At 38.8% G+C, this 21304-nt stretch overlaps 1 protein-coding gene across 4 annotated transcripts; it reads left to right on the top strand.

Annotated features, from left to right (window-relative positions):
- The first annotated feature begins 2851 nt into the window (after positions 1-2851).
- Positions 2852-16862, top strand: mbd1b (methyl-CpG binding domain protein 1b). 4 transcript variants are annotated; one of them, XM_023278345.3, is made up of 17 exons: positions 2852-2971; positions 3417-3962; positions 4391-4531; positions 5805-5946; positions 6038-6324; positions 7012-7094; positions 7224-7267; positions 7471-7611; positions 8283-8366; positions 9243-9263; positions 9382-9474; positions 10728-10889; positions 10980-11159; positions 11307-11387; positions 11478-11561; positions 14324-14413; positions 14503-16862. In XM_023278345.3, the coding sequence occupies exons 2-17, from the start codon at positions 3616-3618 to the stop codon at positions 14974-14976; spliced, it is 2454 nt and encodes an 817-aa protein (XP_023134113.1). In that variant the 5' UTR covers positions 2852-2971; positions 3417-3615; the 3' UTR covers positions 14977-16862. The 4 variants fall into 4 exon arrangements, with proteins under 4 accessions (XP_023134113.1, XP_035807867.1, XP_035807866.1 ...); XM_035951974.2 differs by having other exon boundaries at positions 2864-3962; positions 11001-11159; XM_035951973.2 differs by having other exon boundaries at positions 2865-3962; positions 7227-7267.
- The last annotated feature ends 4442 nt before the right edge of the window (positions 16863-21304 follow it).

The following is a 21304-nucleotide window of genomic DNA, read 5'->3' as shown; positions in this document are numbered from 1 at the left end:
CCCCCGACACTGACTACAAATCACAGTGTCATCTCTGAATATCACAATCCACAGAGTCTTGCCTGATCTTGTTCGTCCAACTTATCCATCAGCACTGCAAATGAGAAAGGGCTCAGAGTGAACATTTGGTGTAATCCAACCTCCACCCTCCACCCATTTGTCACTCCTGCTGCTCATCTCTCCTTCCTGTCTTTTTTCTGAGTCCACCAACACACAATGCAACTCCTTTTGCAGTTCTCCGTAGTTGTACATCAGAGCTCTCAAAGAAATCACAGGTTCTGTGAATGTGTAAAATACATCGCACCTTCAGCTTGGTATTTTGCACGCACAGTTGAAAATTTGAAAACTAAATGTGTTAACTGATGAGTGGGAAGGCTGAGTGTACTGTGTAGTGAATCTAGCCGTCATAACACGAACGTCGAAATCATGCAGGTATGTTGTGTCGTGTCATTTGGTCTACTAGTGTTTGCTTTTTGTCCAAATATAATTCTGCAGATATTTAGAATTGCTTAGGGAGGCAGAAGTGGAGCACCAGCTGTCATATGTATAGATTTTAAAGGGGACCCGAGGAATACAGTCCCTTCAATATTTAACCTCCAAAGACCTGAGCTTTGGTTGGGCTTGCATTTTAGATTTCTTCTAATTATTTGGGATAAGGAGTAACCAATAAACATAATCAGATAATATCAGATTATTACATTTATTATATTTATAATATTATTGTTGTTATTTTTATTATTGATATTATGAACAACATGCTCTTTTGGAAAAAAAAGATGCCCGCTTATGTGAACGACAGATCTTATTAGGCTACAAGTGCATTTGCGCCCCCAAATAAAACACTAAAATGGATTTTCTTTTTCGAAAACTGCTGTAACATATTGTAACAGAAAGAGCAGGGTTCTTCTTCAGCAGGTCAAACGTGTTCTAAATGTGCAGAAAGTTTTAAACATGAAAGCAAACAGCAGAAATCTTTCTGAAACACATATGAGCTATTTAAATCAGAATCGACTTCACTGGCCAAGTTTGTGCACTCAAACAAGAAATTTGGCTCCACTGAATCTTAGCTCTCTGTATACAGTCATCAGGAAAAAAAATCAGAAAAAAGTAAGTACTAAAAATAAGGTAAAAGCTGAGAAGTAAATATACTGCAACAATAAAAAATAAGAGCCGCATAGACACTTGGGTTTATAAATTTCTAAATGATCACTGACATGAAAAGCTGGCACATACACGTTTTAAAGAGGTTACTTATCCAAACAAGCAAATGACACAAAGGAGGACAGCAGAGTAAATCATGCTTGTATGTGTGTTGACTCAGCACGGATAATATTGAATGAGAAAAGCTGATCTGCAGGACAATCTACAGAATGCCTCTATTATAGTTTGTATTGTCGCGTGGTGCCTGAATTTTATTTTCTTTAACAAAAATTAAGACATTTCCACCATAAATAGTGATTCCACTATCCTTCCCCACAACTTCATGCTGGGACAGTTCAACTTTAGTGTTTACTACCGCTCTGCGTTTACTGCGTGCTGCATTTACGTGTGCCTCCTAAATTTCTGCTTCTCAGACCAACGGCTGTTTAAATTATATTTGCACGGGAGTAAAAGTACATAACATCCTCACAATTGACGTTTTATTGTAAATAATTGTTTGTGTCTGTTCGTACTGTAAAGTGTCACACTGACAACACCTCCAGGATTATCCCTCACCATTTAAAAACACTGACGATCTCAGTAGATGCCCCTTCTTTCTTACAGTCTTTGAACTCAGCACAGCTAAAGGGCAAAGATGAACGGAATTATCGAAGATGACGGAGGCGGAATGAAAGTAATCCTCCTTTCTTTCCGTTTTCGTATCTGCTGACCGGACTAGCCCTTGTTTGTGTTCAGTCCGCATTTTACCTTTAATAGAATGCTTGAAATAAGACATATTAAAGCAAGCCTAGTGTTTGAAATCGGTTAGGAAGTAATTAGATTTAATAATGTCTCGCTGAGTTTACACACGTTTGGAAATACTACTTTGCTAGCTGAAATAGCTTGAAGTTAGCGACCTTACTATCCTGTTAAAAGTCAAAAAAACGTAAAAAATCTGAACAACTGATTAGTAATATTTGTTTATTTTAACCCTCGTGCCGTCCAATCGACCCGTTTTAAAGTTTGAAAATGTGGGGAAAAAATTATTTTCACAGTGAAACTTCTGATGTCCACAAGAAAACATAAGTTTTACTAATATATATGTAATCACTAGAATCCTAGTTCTAGGATTTTTTTTTGGAAGATTTTTCTCATTTTTTGAAAATATTTACAAGAATTTTCTTGCCAAATTTGGGGGATTTTTTTTAACAATGAAACTTTGAAGGGGAACTTTTAAGGAATTATTGGATTTTTTTTTTTCATCCCTTATTAATCCCCACGAAGGTAAATTCTGATTTTCGCATGTCCCCCCAATTGGGGGGTCAGAGCATAGGGTTAGCCATGGTACGGCGCCCTTGGAGCAGGAAGGGTTAAGGGCCTTGCTCAAGGGCCTGACAGTGGCCGCATCGGAGTTTGAACTGACCTTCGGATCAGTAGTCCAGAAACTTAACCATTGCGCCACCACTGCCCACTTTCTGAAGTTTTTGCAAATTTTTAGTAATTTGAGCTTCTTTTTTTTTTTTTTTTTTTTTTTTTAACTGATTTTTTTGTATTTTTTTTAGACAAGGAAACAATATTTTTTGGTGCCCGTAAATGAAGACAACAGGAGGGTTAAATATACGTGTGTCATTTAGTTCCGGCGGTCCCGGCAGGCGGCGACACGGACGAGGCGGGTGTTCATCTTTACTGTTCAGCCTTCTTTGGTCCAACTACCGCTTCCGCTAGTGCTACGTTCGTGGTAGCTACCCACATCAGCCCTACCTCGTAAAGTGAATGGATAGCTGCGTGTTGTGACTAGAGTGCCAAGCATTTGGGGACTATTACCCTGAAGGTGTGTGTGCTTTTTTCTCTGTCGATCCACCTAAATACAAAGCGTTGTAGTGCAGTAGCGATACACAGCTCTCAACTCACTGATAATTGAGTCATATCGACACAGTAACCAGCTACAGCTAACGGTGGCTAACGTTACTCCCGCTTTCAGTTTCTACTCCAGCTAGCATAGAGTCGATCACTGTGACAACACACTGCTGGTGTTGTCTGCCGTGTTCCTTAACTGTATATATTACGATATAATCGGTATCAGTGTTCAGAAATGTAAACGCTTCTACCGGCAACTGCTTTTCTGTCGGCTGAGACTAGCAAGGATCGCTAAGGTCTTTTTTAGCTGTCCGGCTGCATCCTAATGCTAGCTAGTTACCTGCGAACAAGCAGCTAAGCATGTAAGCTAACTTGACAATAACACAGCGTCTTGCAGTGCTTGATCTCTATTTGTAAAGTTTTTTCCAGACTCTGCCATGACAAACTGAACAGCTTTCAAGCATCCTTACGGTCCTGTTGGCCTCCCAGCCCGCAGAGGCCAGGGCTGAATCCACCAACAGTGTGAGAAGACACCACTTTAAATGGGATACAACGCTGGCTGTAGAGGATATCAGTTATCTCCAGGAAAACGCTTTGTAGCCCCGTACTAGTGTATCAATGGATGAGGAAGCTGAGAGCCCTCTCCCTGGCACAGAGCCTGTGGAAGAAGATTTGGAAGAGAGCAAGAGCGAGGGAGACACCACATCTGAAGCAACCCCAGCACCCTCAGACCCTCTAAATACTAAAGAAGACCTGAGCCCTGATCCTCTAAAGGAAATGCAAGCAGAAGTCAAAGAGGAGGCTAAAGCTACTGGTGGTGAACCTCCTGTTGACTGGTTTGAACCACTTGAGGATGATGATGATGCCAATAGTAGGAATGATCCAGAGGAAGATAGCCTGGCAGGAGAAAGTGAAAGGAGTGAGAGCATTGCAGGCAGTGAGAAGACCTCCAAAAGGACATATAAGTAGGTTCAACAATATGGTTATGTGATTCTGATTCTCTGCACATTCCTTATTATTTGTGCTGTAGTGTTGATAATGAGCTGCATTATCTTTGGACTGAATTTAGATCTTTATGTCAACATGCAAACATTACAGGCAATTATTTCCCTTATCCGTGTTGGCTGGTGGTAGTGATGCATGTGGGCTAAGATCCTGTACTGATTTCTGGACTGAATTCAGCAGCGAGTGTGTTTTCATATTCAGAGTAACTGCCAGTGAAAATTAAGAAGGTCTTATTTCTTTAAACTTATTTCAAACCTCTCAACCAAATTAAGGTCTAACAACCACAGCTTGCTATAGTAACATTTTCTCAGACAGCTTAATGTGCAATCTGCTTTCTCCCATATGGTATAAAGATTTCTAACGTTCCCATGTCCTGCTTTAAATTCAGGCTTAAGATGCCTCGGCGTAAGCGATCACATCCTGACGAGGGATGGATTGAGTGGTCTGTACTCGGAGAGGGCTGGAAACGCAAAGAGGTTGTTCGACGCTCAGGCTCCAGTATCGGCCAGAAGGATGTGTATTACCTAAGGTAAATACTGTCTAGCACCAAGAAGAACTTCTTCCAAACAGTGGCCCAGCACCGTACTTTATGTTGGTTTTTCCTAAAAAGGCTGAAAAATTAGCGTATAAGTATTCCCAACCTGCACTCCTACTCCGAGGAGTTGTGGTCATAGAACATTTATAAGATGTGTGGTTTGGGGTATTTGTGGGACGGCAGGCAAGTGTAACCGCTAGCCCTAGATACCAAAACTAAACATTGGGATTTAGTTTTTTATTAGACAGCATAACACTTCGCAGTTGCTACCGAGAGTGATCTGCTGATATGTGGCTAAGCTGTTACACACTGTTGCTGATAAAAACCACAGCAACATGATGCTGGCATTATTGGCCCCTCAGCTCTGTAAGTAATCTGCATTCTCCATTGAAAAACTCATATCGGTAGACCAGTAATTTTAGTGTGGACATATTACTGCTGCCACTATTTATAATCCTAATGCAACTCCTTGTTCTACTGTTATTAAGGTAAATAGTGGTATGTTAGAGATTAACAATATAACAACAAAACTAGTCTTTTTCTGATATTACTCAAGTAAACTGAGCACTGGTTTAACTGCTGACTTGCTGCATGTCAGCTTATGGATAGACGCCACAGTTCACCAATGTTCTCTAAACGCCTCACATGCAGGCTACAGTAGAGTGAAATGAGGTGTTTTAAAATCACATTTATCCAACTTAGAAGCGAGGGATTTTATCTACATGGACTGTTTTCCATGTGCATTTTAAGTGTCAATACCACAATCGATCAAATTTCTTTAATTGTAGGAAACCAAATTTAGTTTGCTGTCAAAATTAGTTACGATTTTCAGTACTGGCACAGCTTTTGGCATCTAGACTGAATGTGGCGGGCTTCTTTTTCTTTTTAACTGTCAGTCGGATCTCTCCCTCTATGTTTAGTTTTTTTAAGGATTCACTATAGATCGTTTCCTCTTTGGAACACTGTAATGGTGAAATGGATTGTTTTACATGTCAGGCAGAGAGGAACTGACTGACCCAATAAGAGAGAAAAAGCACTTACAGCCGCAATGACTATTATTGTCCTTTGCAACAATTTTGGTTTGAGTCTTGAGCCCTGGACAGATGAACCAGTAATATAAATAACAGTATGTTGCAGCGTCAGTAATTTACAAAAATATAAATATTAATTATTTTCTAACTGCCATTAGATCTCTAGAAGCAGAGGCTCAGGACTGAATGACAGAAAGATGTTTTCAGGGGCTGTTATAGTTTTGTCTCTTTTGCAGTCCACGGGGTGATCGAGTGAGAAGCAGAGTAGAACTGACCTCAGTGCTGGAGGGAATACTGGACTTGTCAAACTTTGAATACAAGACGGGCAAGTTCCTCAAAGGTGAAGCGCCACCCATAAGAGTTCGACACAGAGTGAAGGTATTTCCTACTTTTGTCACTCAGAGCACAAACCATTCAAGGTTTCTATTATTTGTCTCACAGTCATTATCTCCACTCATTCATGTTTCAGAGAAAGGTCCGGGAGCGTTCTTCATCAGAGTCCAGTTGGATGGAGAGAGGAGAAGGCGCAGACACTCCGGACTCCCACCACAGACTCACCCCAAACCTTGCACCCAAAAATGCCTTGTCCAACCAGACGAGTGTGTCCTCGAATAGTGTAGCGGGAACTCCAAATCCACGTTATCGCACTGAGGATCCTCCCACGGAAGATAAAATTAAACTGCCTTTTCCCTCGTCGTCCAAACCACTTCCACTTCCGTCCATAAATGGAGAAATTGGGTCAGAAGACAGCACTCTGTGAGTCCGTTGTTATTTCACTTCGCATTTCACCACTAACACTCATAATGGAAGTAACAGCAGGGCTCCGGACTAACTTTATCGCTGGTAGCACCGGTGCGAACAACTTTCGCATTTGGTCGCACCTCCCACCTTGTCACAGGCACAACACATCACTTGCTGAACATTTTCTTATGGGTAGACACTACAATTTACCAATGTTCCCTCAATGCCCCACATCGCAGGCTGCAGTGTGCTCAGACAGGTGTGTGACCAAATATTATTCTGAAACAAGTTCAACTAGGGCTTTCTAATGTCAGATTTGTCCCAGATGAAACTGAGCGAATATTTTCTTCCTGCAGTCTTTTCTATGAGCGGGAAAAAAACAGCACAAGTAGGCGCCCTCCACGTTTCACAAGAAGACCGCATTTTTAAGCATAAATACGGCGGTACACCAAAGTTATAAAACTACTACTTTCCACCACTATGCCAGTTAGAACGACCCAAATACAGCTCAGTGATAATCATGCACTCGCACAATGTGACCCGTTGAAATTTTAACTTGCACACTCTCATAAAAAGGTCACATGTGCAGCCATTTTGGTCGCAGTCTGGAGCCCTGAACAGGTAATTTTAATCAAAAGTGTAGGCTTGTTTTGAGTGGCTGGTAAATACAGATGTACTGACATTCATCATGTTTCTTTTCAGGGTCTGTGCCAGATGTGGTATTTCCTTCACAGGAACTTGGTACGACAAACAAAGAAAGAGGCCCTGCTGTCCCACCTGTTGGGGTAAGTCAGTTTATGAGTTTGCAGCTCCAACAGAAATAAAATGCACGTAGCTGAAGTTGGGTGAAAGAAATTACACCTTTTGTGACAGCACCTGTTCTTTCTTTCTTTGTTTGCTTTTTTAAATTCCAGCAGCATCAAAGAGTAAGGAGCATCCGATGATTCGTTTCAGAAAGGTAAAGTACTGTCTGTCTGCATGAACAGCTACATTTTAGCTACTGGATTATTGCTGCATGGAATATTCAGTGTGCCTTAAGATTCGGTGCACATTCATCTGAAATTAGAACTCTGGTAAAACTGCATCTTAATTTAGAAATGGCTCGTGGATCAAAACAGATAACCAAGCTGGCCTTTCTGTTCATTTTCATGTCTGCTGCAGTGGATTCCTTGTGGTCAGTGTGTGGGATGTCACAACACAATCAATTGTGGACAGTGTGCCAACTGTAAACATGGACTACAGAGCCCAGAGTCCCGGAGACGAATTTGCCGGAAACGCAAATGTATATGTCCTATTCGGAAGGTAAGCTGTCGCTCACGCACAACGGTTTTGATTTTTACTACACCAAGGAATGGCTGAGTTATGTGACGATCAACCTACGTTTGTCCGTCTGTCTGTCTGTTAGCGACATTACCCAAAAATGGATGAAATTTTCAGAGAAGGTCAGAAATGACACAAGGACCACCTGATTGGATTTTGGCAGTGATGTGGCTTATAGTCTGGATCCAGGGATTTGTTAAAGATTTCTGTATCATTGGGAGATAGCAGCACGGCGTCACTGTAACCATGACTACAGGTGAACACTGACGATCACATGATTGCGATCCTACTACAAATCTACTGTAACGGACTTGTCGGGACTTATCTGTCGGAAATCATACAAGGGGCAATTGATTAAATTGTGGGGGTGTTTCCGAGTCCCATCAATTCCTGCCACCAGCTACATACATGTAGGTCACGCGATTCAATCTCTGTACATAACGTACACACTGCATAACACACGCCTGTGCTCAGCACAAGGTCATTTTATTTGTGGGTACATCTATATTAAGTGACCACATTCCATGTTGCCGTGACTTCTGCCACAAATCTTTTCAAGATTTAAGCTGTTAGTACTGCGCTCTCTGAGTGCTTTACTTGTTAATGTTTGTTATGGTGTGTTTGTATCATTGCCTGTTTTTTCTGTGTTCCAGCAAGGTACTGGTAGTGGAAGCTTCATGCCGCAGAGGCCTTACAATGACACTCCTGAAACGTTTGACGACAGTATGAGTTACCAGGTAATTACAGTTTGTATTCAATCAAATATTCACTCTTAGCCCTTTTCCACTAGTACGAAGTGGGTGGTGGGTCAGAGTTGGTTCAACTTGTGAACCTTACAACCCTTTGCTTTTCCACAAGCTTGAGAGCCATGCTATATTGTCAATGTATACATCAGTTTGAATGCTGGTTTCACTGTTGGAGCTTCCTCTGGTTTATTGTGAACTTTTTTCAAAGATCACAGTACAGTTAGACAGTTTGTCTCTCCCATGAACTGGGGATAAAAAGCTGATGAGGTCGTCATTCGTCTTATTTTCCCTGCCACTGGGTGTTTTAATGGAAACAGGGCTGCTGCTCAGGCTACGCTCTTAGCTGCACAAACACAGAAAAGGACCTCGCCTGTCCGCAATAACCAAAAATCAAACATAACTACAATGACACAACTGTCCCTCATCTTCCGCCTTATCGGTTGATATATTTGATTGGTTGAATTATTAACAGCTAATAATGGATAATGATTTACATCCTCAATCTCTATTCAAGCTTAGATTTCCTTCTTTGGATGAGGCTGACTGAATACTATGCTAGGGCTGTCTTTTTTTTTGTTTTTTTTTTAAATGGCGGTTACACAGTTTAGTTGATTTTGTTGGTCAAAATGGTCTCTCAGCCCCAAACATACGGAGTTCTTGGTTCTAGTCCCGCTATAATGGTAGTGCTGTAAGTTTTCTTGTCCGAGAGCTCTTTCTTTTGCTGTCGAAACTCAAAATAATGGTTCAAAATGAGGAACTGATTTCAAACTGCCGTTGTAGGAAAGGCATTTCTGAATCTTGTACTTTAATTGATTCTTCTGTGTTCTTTTGTGTCCCTGTGTTGTTTTTTTTGTTGTTTTTTTACAGAGTGAAGTTACAGACTCACAGGTAACATGTTTACAATTTTACCCAATTGTTTGAATACAGCATTGTTTTTCAAGACTGTAAGAATGAAAAAATAAAAAATGTTTAATATTTTTTCCACTTGCATTTTATGTTCACACAGCACCCAAGTCTTAAAAGCAGCGATACGGAGAACTTCTCGCACAACGTGGACGTAGAAGATGACGAAGACATGTCAACTGATGACGATGATGATGTGAGTTTTTTTTTTTTTTAACCCATTGTCTGACCGGCAGGAAGACAGGATTACCTAAAGCAATACAACAATAGCACAAATCTATTTCATAACTGTGCACCAGGATTGAATGGTGGCGCATGAAAGTTGGCAGTTCTCGTTTATAGGGCACCATAGGTGTGTAACTTTTGTTGGCATCATCCTGAATGGATTGGTAGATTTGTGCTTTATTTTTAATTTTTCCAGGGTTTTTAATACTCAAATTGAAAATCTAAATAAATCAGGTTTATTGAAAAGCGCCTAATGTCTCAGAAAAAAAGTAACTGTAATGTATTGTCAGCTTGTTTGCATATATTTTAACACCAACAACATTTAAGTAATTGTACGTACATGAACAACAACACTTTGAGAAGCGTTCTGTGACTTTTGGTAGTGATTCATCAATTTTTACTGTGTCACAGTTTAGGTTTTATGACTTATTTTTGACAGTTTTTCTTGAATAATGAGTTTGTATTGGGCACAATTTTTGTGTTTAGTATTTGTGTAGATTTAGACCCCCTAAATTATTAAAAATTCCCCTCTTAATTCCCCTCTGTGAACAATTTGTACATAAAAATGTTATCTAACAGAAGATAAGAAGGATGAACTTTCAGCAAGTTAAACTGCCACCCGTAGCTTACCGGAGCCTTTAAGAGCCACCAAGAATGATCTGGCACTGAAAGAACCTAAATTAACCAAAAGCAAGCTTTCTGTAGGTAATAGATGCTAACAGGTGCTATTAGGAGATAACATTAAGTAACAGTAAGTAGCTAATAGGCGCTAAATGGAGCTAATTATAACTAAAAGAAGCTAACAAGAGCTGGAAAAAAGCATCCTGAAGCTAAAAGCATTAACCAGAGCCAAGGACTTAACTAGAAATAACAAAAGCTAATAGAAGTGAACAGGATCCAGCAGGATCTCACACAACCTATCTGGAGCTACAAGAAGCTAACTGGACTGTACAGAAATCAAAGAAAGCTTAGAGTACAGCAGCAGTAGCAGCAACGGCATACTAAACATTTTTTCACAAATTTTTAGTAATCTTTACAATTCGACCAAGGCACCTTACAATGACCAAGATTAGAGCTGAGTGCTCATAGGGTTAAGCAGGCACCTGTTTACTATAATACCCATTCCCCTCCGTAAATCTTGCACATAAAGATTGATTTATTCACTTGATGGTGCACATTGTCTTTTTATTTGTGCTAAAATAGTCTGATTATTGTGTTTTTCAGTGGCACAAGAAGCGGAAACGTCGTTCTTGTGGCGAATGCAAGGCCTGTCTCTGCAGGAAAGACTGCGGCACGTGTGATTTCTGCATAGACAAACCCAAATTCGGAGGCAGCAACAAGAAGAGGCAGAAGTGTCGTCTCCGTCAGTGTCAGAGACAGGCGATGGTAAGACTGCGTTGGTTTTAGAGTAAATGAGTAGTTTAGTCAGCCGTAGCAGTTTTATTTTTCAAACATTCCTCTGCTTATATTTGGCAGAGACATTTGTTGCCTTTCCAGATGGGACAAAGTGACTACGGGCCAGATGGTCAAGTGCTGCCGGGAAGACCCAGACCTCACTACACATACAGCCGGAAGACAGGCTTAAAGAAAGGCAAGGGGTCACAAATGGGCTTGGACTTCACTGACAATGAAGATGAAGACAGCAATTTACCACCAGTGAGTGTCCAATCACTTTGGTCTTTTGTCTTTTTTCCTAATTGCTTGTACTGGTTGTTGTGTTGTCATTCTGCTGTAGATAAAACCACATCATATTTAGGATCGATTTGAGATTCCCTCATACTTTCTTATGTTGTGCTGTTGTAGATGAACTGGAATCCAGAGGCTGCGAGAGGCAGCAAACAGTCTTACGACGAGACTGTGAGAAACCACCAGTCATCTATGCAGGTTAGAAAATTTAATTCCTGTCTACACATCTATGACACTTGAAGCTCACATCTAAACCAAACAGAATACCAACATCTTTTTGTGTTTCAGCAGTTGAATCATTCAGAGTCTGGGGTGCGGAATGGACTGTCTGACCGAGTCCCTCACATCAGCAACCATAACAGCTCTCAACTAGTAAGTTTACATTCTGCCTTTGCATTCGTTGGACACAAATATGTTAAACTTGATTGGTTGTAGTTTGTTTTTGTTTGGGCGCAGTTCACTTTACATGCCTCACAGTTCTAGTTCTAGTTTTAGTTTAGATATCTGCTCTTTCCTGGCTGATTGTTCACCAAATCATTACCTCCTGAAGCTTAATAATAGCTTTAAACATGACTGATCGCAAGCCACCATGGCTTCCTGGTTACACTTCTCATCACAAACACTTCTGGCACCTTGTCCTTTTCCTTATATATCTGTTGTCAAGCTGTTCTTTGGCCTGTGGCTCTGGCTCTGCTGAATCCAGGCCTGGATCCAACTCCGTTTCAGCATGATTTTTTTTTTAAACCGGTGTATGATTATGCAGTCTTCACCCACAAGTGTTACATTCAGGGGTTGCTCATGTAAATTTCTGTAGTCTTAAATTGCATTTTTTTTCATTGTCTTGTTTTCAGTCATATTGTGGGCACGTCCATGTGATAGCATCAGTTTAACTTTTGGGCATTTTTGCCGTTAATGCACCTTGGCAGTTTTACAGACAGGAAACATGAAGAGAAAAGACAGAGGGTATAAAAACGCAGAAAGGTCCTCCTGGACAGATTTGAACTGGGGATGTTGCAATTACATGGTACGTGGCGTAAGTACTCGGCACCAGGCCACCAAGGAAAGTTAATTTGATCTCCTTGTAATGGATGCGTTTTGCTGCCAAGCTGTTTGCGCTCTCCACTTGTCACCCCTCTTTTCTTGGCTGTCCTTCAGTTTGTTCTTGTGGTCACTTGTTTTGCCAGTCACTTAATCAGATGAAAATATCTGATGCTCCAGGACGCATTACTAATACTCTAACAGTCGGTCAGTGTTTTTTGAGCCTTACTAATGTAAACTCGGTGTAGGACAAAGTGCAGATTTTGTTATTTGACCCCTTAACTAGAGCTACAGTTAAGTAGCCATAGTATTTAAAAACAACAAATATGTTTACCAAAAGTGTGTCGGTGTGCACACACCCTCTGCTGGACAAGGGGATTTACTTTATACTTACCTAAATATAGCTGCAGGCACGCATCAGTGCACATCTTGCAGAGGAAGGTTGTTGTCATTCATGTATCAGCATTTGCTGACCACAGATTTTGATTCCCTCCTTCCAGGCACTACAGGTATCCTGGTAAAACTGCTTCAAGGCTGAGGAGAAAGTCTGTCTTACTGATAAACTCAAGGAGCAAATGTTTCTGTTGTACAGTCTGTGAGCTTCGTACATGTAGCTCACATGAATACTAATATGAACACAGTGGTGCGTTTTAAAAGTTCTTCAGCAAGGAAAAAAGCTGCTTGAAAAGCATCTGCTGTGAGCTTAATAGTGACGAATATCCAGAAGGAGGCGATGCAACAGACCTAATGTTAGATAACAACATGAGAGCAGCAGGTGTATGATTGTTGAGAAGTGGTGGAAGAAGAAATAAAATGCAGACGTAGTAGCACTGCAGTATAAAGTCTGACAATATTATACGAGGTGCAGTCAAAAACTTTTGGGAACTATGCCTATGAAAATCAGAAACCATACATGATTTAAATTTGGCTGCTATTCTAGTCAAAGTTCTCACCTTGAGCAGGTATACAACTCTCCTGCAATACTTGGAATGCTTGCTGGATGTTCTGTTATGTAAATATTGTAGGCACCATGTGCGATGGACGCTCAGTCTCCTGAATTAAGTGAAAATTGCAGTCCTTAGACTTGAATTCCTTTTTTTGAAGAGGTAGTTACAGGGAGCCAGATCTGGCGAGTAGGATGGCTTGATGAGTTTGTTATTGTAGCTTAAAACCTGTGCATAATCACTGTGCTGTGACCCGCTGAACAGTACATTGGAGAGCTTACATGTCATTGCAAGACAATTTAGGTTGTTATCGATCAGACGCCTCAGGATGGTTGAGACACCAATTCATATGCAAACATAAAAACACATTAGGCAATTTATGTAGTAAGTACTGACAGACTGGACTGTTGCACCGTGTCAGTAAATATTCCTGAAGTGTGTCGAGTGGACATAGCACAGGATTTCAGGAAATTTTGAACTTCCTACTTTGTTTGGGCACCGTTGATGAAAGCATGCACAAGTCAAAGCACCTCTAAAGTCCCGCATTGATTACTTCAGGTACAATTCTGTTAATAATGAATTAGAAAGATCCCGATGGCCAACAGTTTCTCCTTATACCAAACACTTCTTTTAAGCACCACAGTGTCCCTGCTTTCACAAATTCTGGGCTGCATGCAGACAGTCAGTGCAAACCTTCACGGATTTGGGTGAATGACAAAATTTAAATTACGCATAATATTGCGTAAGCTGAAAGCATGAATTGGCCTTTACAAGTAAAAAGTTTCAATGATAGTCTGTCCCAGGGGGATGAATTCCTGGTGAGCAACCGCATAGATGTTGAAGAGGATGAGCTTTCTTACATGGTCCCCTGACTCTTGACGGTTACATCATGAACATGCTCAGAACTTTTTAACGTACCACGTAGCAGTGCTAAATTGGTGAAGTACTTGAGTATTACAAGCTCAAGTGGTTAACTACCATTAATCTATTCCAAATGACAGGTAAATCTGCTATCATTCTCTGCACCTCAAAGCTTATTTAATATAAATTCAATCTTAGTTCAGCTCAGGTTCAATATAGTTTGATGTTTTTCATTGTACATGAGTTAAACATTGAGCTGTCACACTGAGTAGTTAATTCTTTTCTACACAGGACCAGCAAAGCAGATGGGATGCACACACAGGCAGAGATGGTCAAAAGCAACTTGAAGAAGATGACGAAGATGAAGATGAGTTTCCAATGGTGAGTGTCGGTGCTTTGTCGTGTTGTGTTTTCCAAACAACAACAGACAATCCGACGTTTATGTGTTTTCATTCTCCGGGTGTGTGCAGATTACACAGATCTTCAGTTTAGCTGATAACTCAGCTGGAGGTGGTGCAGACATGGAAAACCAACTTACGAAGCTACTACAGTCTTTACGCTCCTCCGTTCTGCCAATCCTATGGTATGCTATAATGGTGGAAGGCCCGCAGCTGCAGCTCATCCAGTGTTCGAAGCAGTCCAACATGACCGACACCATGGTGCTGATCGACCCGGGCTTCTTCTATCAGGTCACCGTCCAGAAGCAGCCGCTGCTCCCCACCCACCCGTTGTACGACAGCTACCCAGCACGCCTAACCTCAGTGACGGAGGTAGTTAACCTGCTTTTGGGTCTGGAGAATTACGCTGTGTGTCAGGGAATGCCCCCCAAAGCGCCGTTATTTCATAAAGACCCTGTCATACTGGAGCGGGCATCGACATGTGATTTCTTGGTTAAGAAGAATGTGAGCGTCTGTCATAACTGCAGAGTGCTGCAGGGACTTTAGCTTCAGCAAAGACAGAAATTTTTAAAAAAAATTATGACCACAGTGGAGACCACCGATTTTCTGGTGCAAATTTGTGCCATTTTCTTCTTTTTGTTTTTCTTTTGGTGACAATATATATGACATTTTACAGACTTACCTCCGGACTGTAATAGTATGACTTATTAGAAGAATCACCAAAGGCATTCCAGGAGCTGTGACGTTATAATCCAGGTGTGTTTCTTCTCAGATGTCTTTTATTATTGTATGTTGGTCTAGGGCTTTTCTACTTGACTGTTACGTGTCAGAGTTTGGGCAGTGTGATGAATAGAGCTGTGTGATCAGTGTGCTGTTGGTTGATCCGCACTCTTACTTGAGGAATATCCCTCATCGTTTTTAAAGGTTTGAGTGATCTTTTCCCTTAAATTTTGTTTCTCATCCCCAAATTAACCCACTGATCTCTTCACCAGCAACACTGGCCATTTTGATGTTGTCATTCTACCTTTGTAACTTGTAATATACCCAGTGGTGTTTGCCAGCAAACTAAAAACAAGATATATTTGCATCTTGCCCAGATTTTCCATTTTATGTTAAATTATCACTATACACTTTTTTCAGTGTTTGCTTGATATGTAGCATTTTGGCATTTTTTAAAATGCTATTCATTTAGCAACAGTGTGATTCCTCATAGGATTTACTATTTTGCTTTGCAGTGCTGGACGAACACTCCATATTATTTATGTAGTTAAAATAATTGATCAAGGAGTCAATAAAAGATGTTATTTTTCCTTACACTCCAGTTTCAGTAGATGGAATACAACACTATAGAGAGTACAGAGTATTAAAAAAAACATACTCACCCTTACAGGTAGTTTTAATTTCTGAAAGTTTTCAATACTGAATAGGGCAGTAAATAACACAGTACATGTGTGCTCGCCGTCTTTGTTATGACGGACCGAAATAATTAGACCAAATAGCATAAAGGTACACCAAGATTCAACCAGAACTGGCTCACTAGGGGGGCATTGTTCAAACAACAGCTGTTGCTACTATAACTGGAGCTTTTCAAGAGATCTGAGGTAGTGACTGCCAGACTACATGGAAAACACTAATAGGCTTCTGAAATCCAAACATCAGTAACAGTAACAGTATCATCAGTTCAGCAAAGAATAAGTATCTCTTAGTATTTCTGATGTTATGCGATGCACATTTCGTGTTATTTATTTTTAATATATTCAAAAAAAATTCAATGATTTTTCAGATTGCCAGTGCTAAAGCTAAATTGCATTCAATTTGAGACAGTGTTGATATGAAAAAAAGGTTGGGATAGTTTTTAAATTACTACTATTCTGCTGTAACTTTCAAAGAATAATTATCATAGATTAATAAGATTCGCTACCCCCCAAAAAGATGGACTGAATTTATATTTGACAATGCTTAGTATACGCTTTTTACTTAGTCTGGACAATTTTAAATGAAAATACAAGAAAGAGCTTCAAATGTCACACGTTCATCAAGACACTTGGCCTACGGCGAATGTTTTCCACACAGCAAGAAGTTGGTTATGATTTTTAGATTCAGCATGTTGAAAGGTTACTTTACTGAGAGGAGAACTTTCCCTAATATGCTTACAGAATGTATTTTCCAAAATGATATCCTCAAATGAAATTTGTGCCAAAGGTCCGTTTACTGATGCCACACATCAGTTTGATAGAATGCATTAAGCCTTCTTAAGCAATGACCTTCCATTTTTGTTCTTGTCTAATTAAACTTTATGACATAGAATATGATTTATTTTTGTTATATTTTCCTCAAGTAATTGTGAAAATATTTTGAATTTTTGGGATCAGTGAATTATTCTTAAAACTGTTATGTAGTCTTTGAATTAAAAAACATTTGAAGAACTCGCACAGTTTTTCCACATTTCCATTTTTTCTTTCTGAACAAAGCGTGTAATTAACTTTTGTTGCTGCCATGCTTTTTATAATATTTATCAAATATGTCAAAAGCATGACCCGAGTAGAAGTTTTTGTTAACTGACACAGAAACAATGACAGTCTGAGATTTTACATTTAGTTATGCACAGCTCATGTGTTTGTTGTTAGATGAATTATTGATTTTATTATTGAGAGTTGTTTCAGTGGAAACCACAGCTAATGCTTTTAAATTAAGTCAAGCTGATATTTAATATTACTCAAGAGATTCCAGTCTGTTCTCCACCGTCTCTTCTCTGATGCGTCGAGACTCATTTATTCGATTTACAGTTGCCTGCAGTATAGATATAAACATCTATTATGCATTGGTGCTAAAATAAATAAAAGGCTTTATTTGAACCTAAATTACGCTTTATGTTTAAAAAGTTAACGTGTATTCTCTCATTTTGTATCATCTATAATTTGAAACATATATTCTTATAAGGTTTAAATTATGTATGCTAGAGAGACTGTATAATACCAGCATGAATAGATAACAAAGACTTTTAACAGTATTTAAAAGATTATCCTAATAATTTATCAGTATTTATAAGAGCTGATCATTTTCATTAATTTATTTATTCTTTCAACCTTTATTTAAACTCAAAGAGGTATGGAAGCCTCTTAGACAATCTAGTTGAGTAAGAAAAGACAAAGATGTAGGCACTCAAATAAACTTGGATAATAATGCCAAAATAATGAAAAGCAAAGTTAGTGAAGTAAGACAAATATCAGTAAGAGCATTTAAGTTTTAAAAACAAATGAATCAACTAAAGCAAGAGCAGATGGAAGTAAAATGAGATGAATTCTGAAGCCTGAATTGATCTAAGGATAACAATGACTCAGACTTTAGATTGTTCTGCAGATTATTTCAGGTGCAAGTGCACAGAGAGTAAAAGTGGATTTTCCAAGCTCAGTAAAAACAGCTGCATCTGCAGTGTGATCATTTCAGTGTGTATGGTAAGGAGACACAAGGACAGCAATGAAGTAATGTAAGGGAGTTAAAAGAGCCTTAAAAATCAATAAAGAAGGCCCAGTGTCCGTAAAGCCTTACAAAGCCATAACAAACTGCTCACAGCAATGATAACTATATTATTTTATATTATATCATAGCCTCATTATTTTAACAGTGTTACAATCAATGTTCCCTGTAATTTTTCCTGAGTCTGAGCAAACACACAAACTCCCTGAGCGTCCCTTGGACCACTGTGAGCAACATCAGACGTGTGCACTGTGGTCACACCAGCATCACATCCATTCAAGTTACATGGTTCATTAAAAGAATCAAATTACAGCATTTACATTTCTGTTAAAACACTTTGTCAGCAGGAGCCAGTTGAAGGCTGCAGTTATTTTAGTGACACTACAATGTATAAGAGTGAAGTTATTGAATATTTGTCTCTCTTTACTGTTGCAGCGGTTTTGCAAATTGCAGACGGACCCTGTTCACTCCATAGACACCAATGTTATTCCTGTAGCTTGAAAGACAGCTACTTTTGATAAAACTGGGCTTGTAGCACATTGTCTACCTTGCAACAATGGGAAAGAGGCACCGTTTATGTTTTGACAACCTATATCTAACGAGTTATTGATGCTAGAAGTGTGAATCTGAATATCTTTCCAACTTTACTGAACTTGGGGCCACTACCACCTAAGGAGTGATATATTTAATTTTGAAAAAAGCATTTAGCCATACTTAAAGCTTTAAGTGCTTTATTAACACGGAACTAAAAATTTTGTATTGTTTTATTATCACAGGTTCTGTCTGAAAAGAGGTGGCATCATTTTAAACAGTGAAATCAAACTAATAAAATGTAATGACCAACCAGTGAGCAATACTGGATTCTGCAAAAACATAAACAACTTTTTTTAAATCTAAATCTTATCTTAACCCAGTTAATGTATTAACTTATTTTTGTGTATATGCATGTATTTATTCATTTATTTAGTACTGTTAACATATCAGAGTTCTGAGTGAATTTTTCTTAAGATAGGCAAAGGCCATTTATTGATTACATATAGGCTGTTAAATGTTTATTAAAAACTAAACAGCATTTAAAAAAAATAACAACTTAGGCATTTATTGAGTCACTAAAATATTGTAGAGTACAGACCACATCAGCATGATTATAAGCATCCTCTGGTAAATTAACAACCAGATACTGATGTCTCTCACCATATGGACTTCAGGAGATGACTGGGGGATGATAAACTGTGACCTACTGGTTGGATTCTCTCTGTTCTCATGTTTCTTACATGTTTGTCCCCTGACAGCCAGGTCCTAATGTTTTTTGAGCAACACACCATACTATGACGTTTTTACAATGATGGTTCTACTATGGAACCAGTTTGACATGTTCAGGTGTTCTTTGTGTGAAAACTCAGAGATTTCAGGGATCAGAAGGTGGTTTTCAACTTTCTTTGTTAACTTTCTGCTTCAACTTTAAATTAAATTTCCTTCACTAACCCAACCCTCTGGACTTCCAGTAAGCTGTGTTCCTATTGGCTGTCCAGGTGGCTGCTTGGTGTTATCAGGAACACCTGAGCAGCTCAGTGTCTTCCTGCTTTATGTGGCTGCAGACAAACATTTCCTCTGTTTCTCTTCACCACTAAACCGGGTTTGGCTCCGTTGCTTCAGTTTGTTCTTTAGGCGTTGGCTTGCAGCTTCCAGCAGTAAAATCATCTTTAATGTGTTTCTTGGTGTGTTTTAGGGCTTTGTACTGGATAGTTGTCTTGGTAAATGTGGTGCTTTATCCACAGTTATCACATGGTACTAATGTGTGCAGTGATTAGTGGATTTGGTGCAGCTGAGTTGTGTCTTTATCTTGGCTGTAGTGAGTCTTTAGAGGTTTTTGGTCAGACACATTCTGTATTCTTGTTTGTGAACCAGCATTGGTTGTCCAGAAGGTAAGAGTTCCTGTCCTGATTCTCTGTTCTCAGAGGTTCTCTGGTAGGCTGCAGGAGACTTTAGTGTTTGGGTTGTGTTTGGTTTTTGTACGGTTTCATTTGGATGACTATCTTGAGGCCCCTCCATGTGGTTTAGTGAGGTTTTCTGCAACAGTTCTACAAAGCAACCTGCAGCAGAAGAGACTTTGAGAGTTTTTAGGAAGTTCTGGAGACCAGACTTTAGAGCAGCAGAAACATTTGTCAGCAGTTTGAGCAGGAGAAGGTGAGCTTCAGAGTAGAAATGAGACAGAAACCTTCTTGACCCGTGTGGTGAGGTCCTGTACCAAGAGTTTGAGCAGGTTGTGAAGAGTCTGTAGTTCTTTGGTCTGAAAGCACAAGAAGAGTCGACTCATTAAAGGAGAAAACAGGAGATATTGTTGGTTCTTCTTTCACTCTGCAGTTTCCTTAGACTGAATATCAAGTTTATATTTTAAATGATTTACCATGTGAGCCCAAGAAGACTTCAATAAACTCCCTCCCTCCCCTGGACACATATTTTATTACGATGTTAAATCTTTTTTTGTTGTTTGTTTTTGAGTTTTAATCATAGTTTTAGCATAGTTTTTTCTCTTTGCTTGTTTAGTTTTGTCATCTGTGTAAAAGGTGCTAAACAAATAAAGTTGAATTGATAAACTGAATAATTGACTAACTCATGATTGTGACAACAGAAGTATTTTCATTGTGATTTAAGGGTTTGTTTCATTTTTACGGTTGGGGTTAAAATCTTGACAGAAAAAAGATTAAAGAAATAAACTACAGTAAAAAAGCAATTAAATCAAAGGAAACAAACATTTAATATAATAAAACTTTTAAAAAGAAAATTAAACATTAAATACAATTAAATTATATTAGACGAAATATTTAATTAGATAATTAAACAGAAGATACAAAGCATGTAATTACAATATTAAACAAAAATTTTTAAACAAAAATGTTAAACATTAAAGATGAAATATTTTAGATAATTAAACATTTAAAAAATACAATTAAACAAGAATATTACACATTTAGAAAAATACAAAACATTTAATTAGATTATTAAACCTTTAAAAGTCAAAACATTTATTTAAAAAATTAAATGTTTAGTTAGAAAATTAAATCTTAAAGACAATAAAACTTTAAATAGGAATTAAACAGAAAATATAATGAAGCATTAAAAAAGAAAATTAACCATTAAAAGGCGGTAAAACATTTAAAAAGAAAAACCTTAACGAAGATTTAATCGAAAAATTAAACATTGGGAAAGAAAACGAAATTTTTCAAACAAGCCGATAAAACATTTGAAAAAACAACAATTAAACATTAAAAAGGCAAAACATTTCGAAATCAGATCAGACATTAGAACAGAATAAAAGGTGAGAAAAGAGCAAAACTAAACATTTAAGAAGAATCAAACTAAAGATAAAACCTTTGAAAGGGCACCAGTTAAACTT

This window comes from Amphiprion ocellaris, chromosome 5 (assembly GCF_022539595.1).
Source record: "Amphiprion ocellaris isolate individual 3 ecotype Okinawa chromosome 5, ASM2253959v1, whole genome shotgun sequence".
Taxonomy (NCBI): domain Eukaryota; kingdom Metazoa; phylum Chordata; class Actinopteri; family Pomacentridae; genus Amphiprion; species Amphiprion ocellaris.
This window is presented reverse-complemented; position numbering and strand designations above follow the sequence as displayed.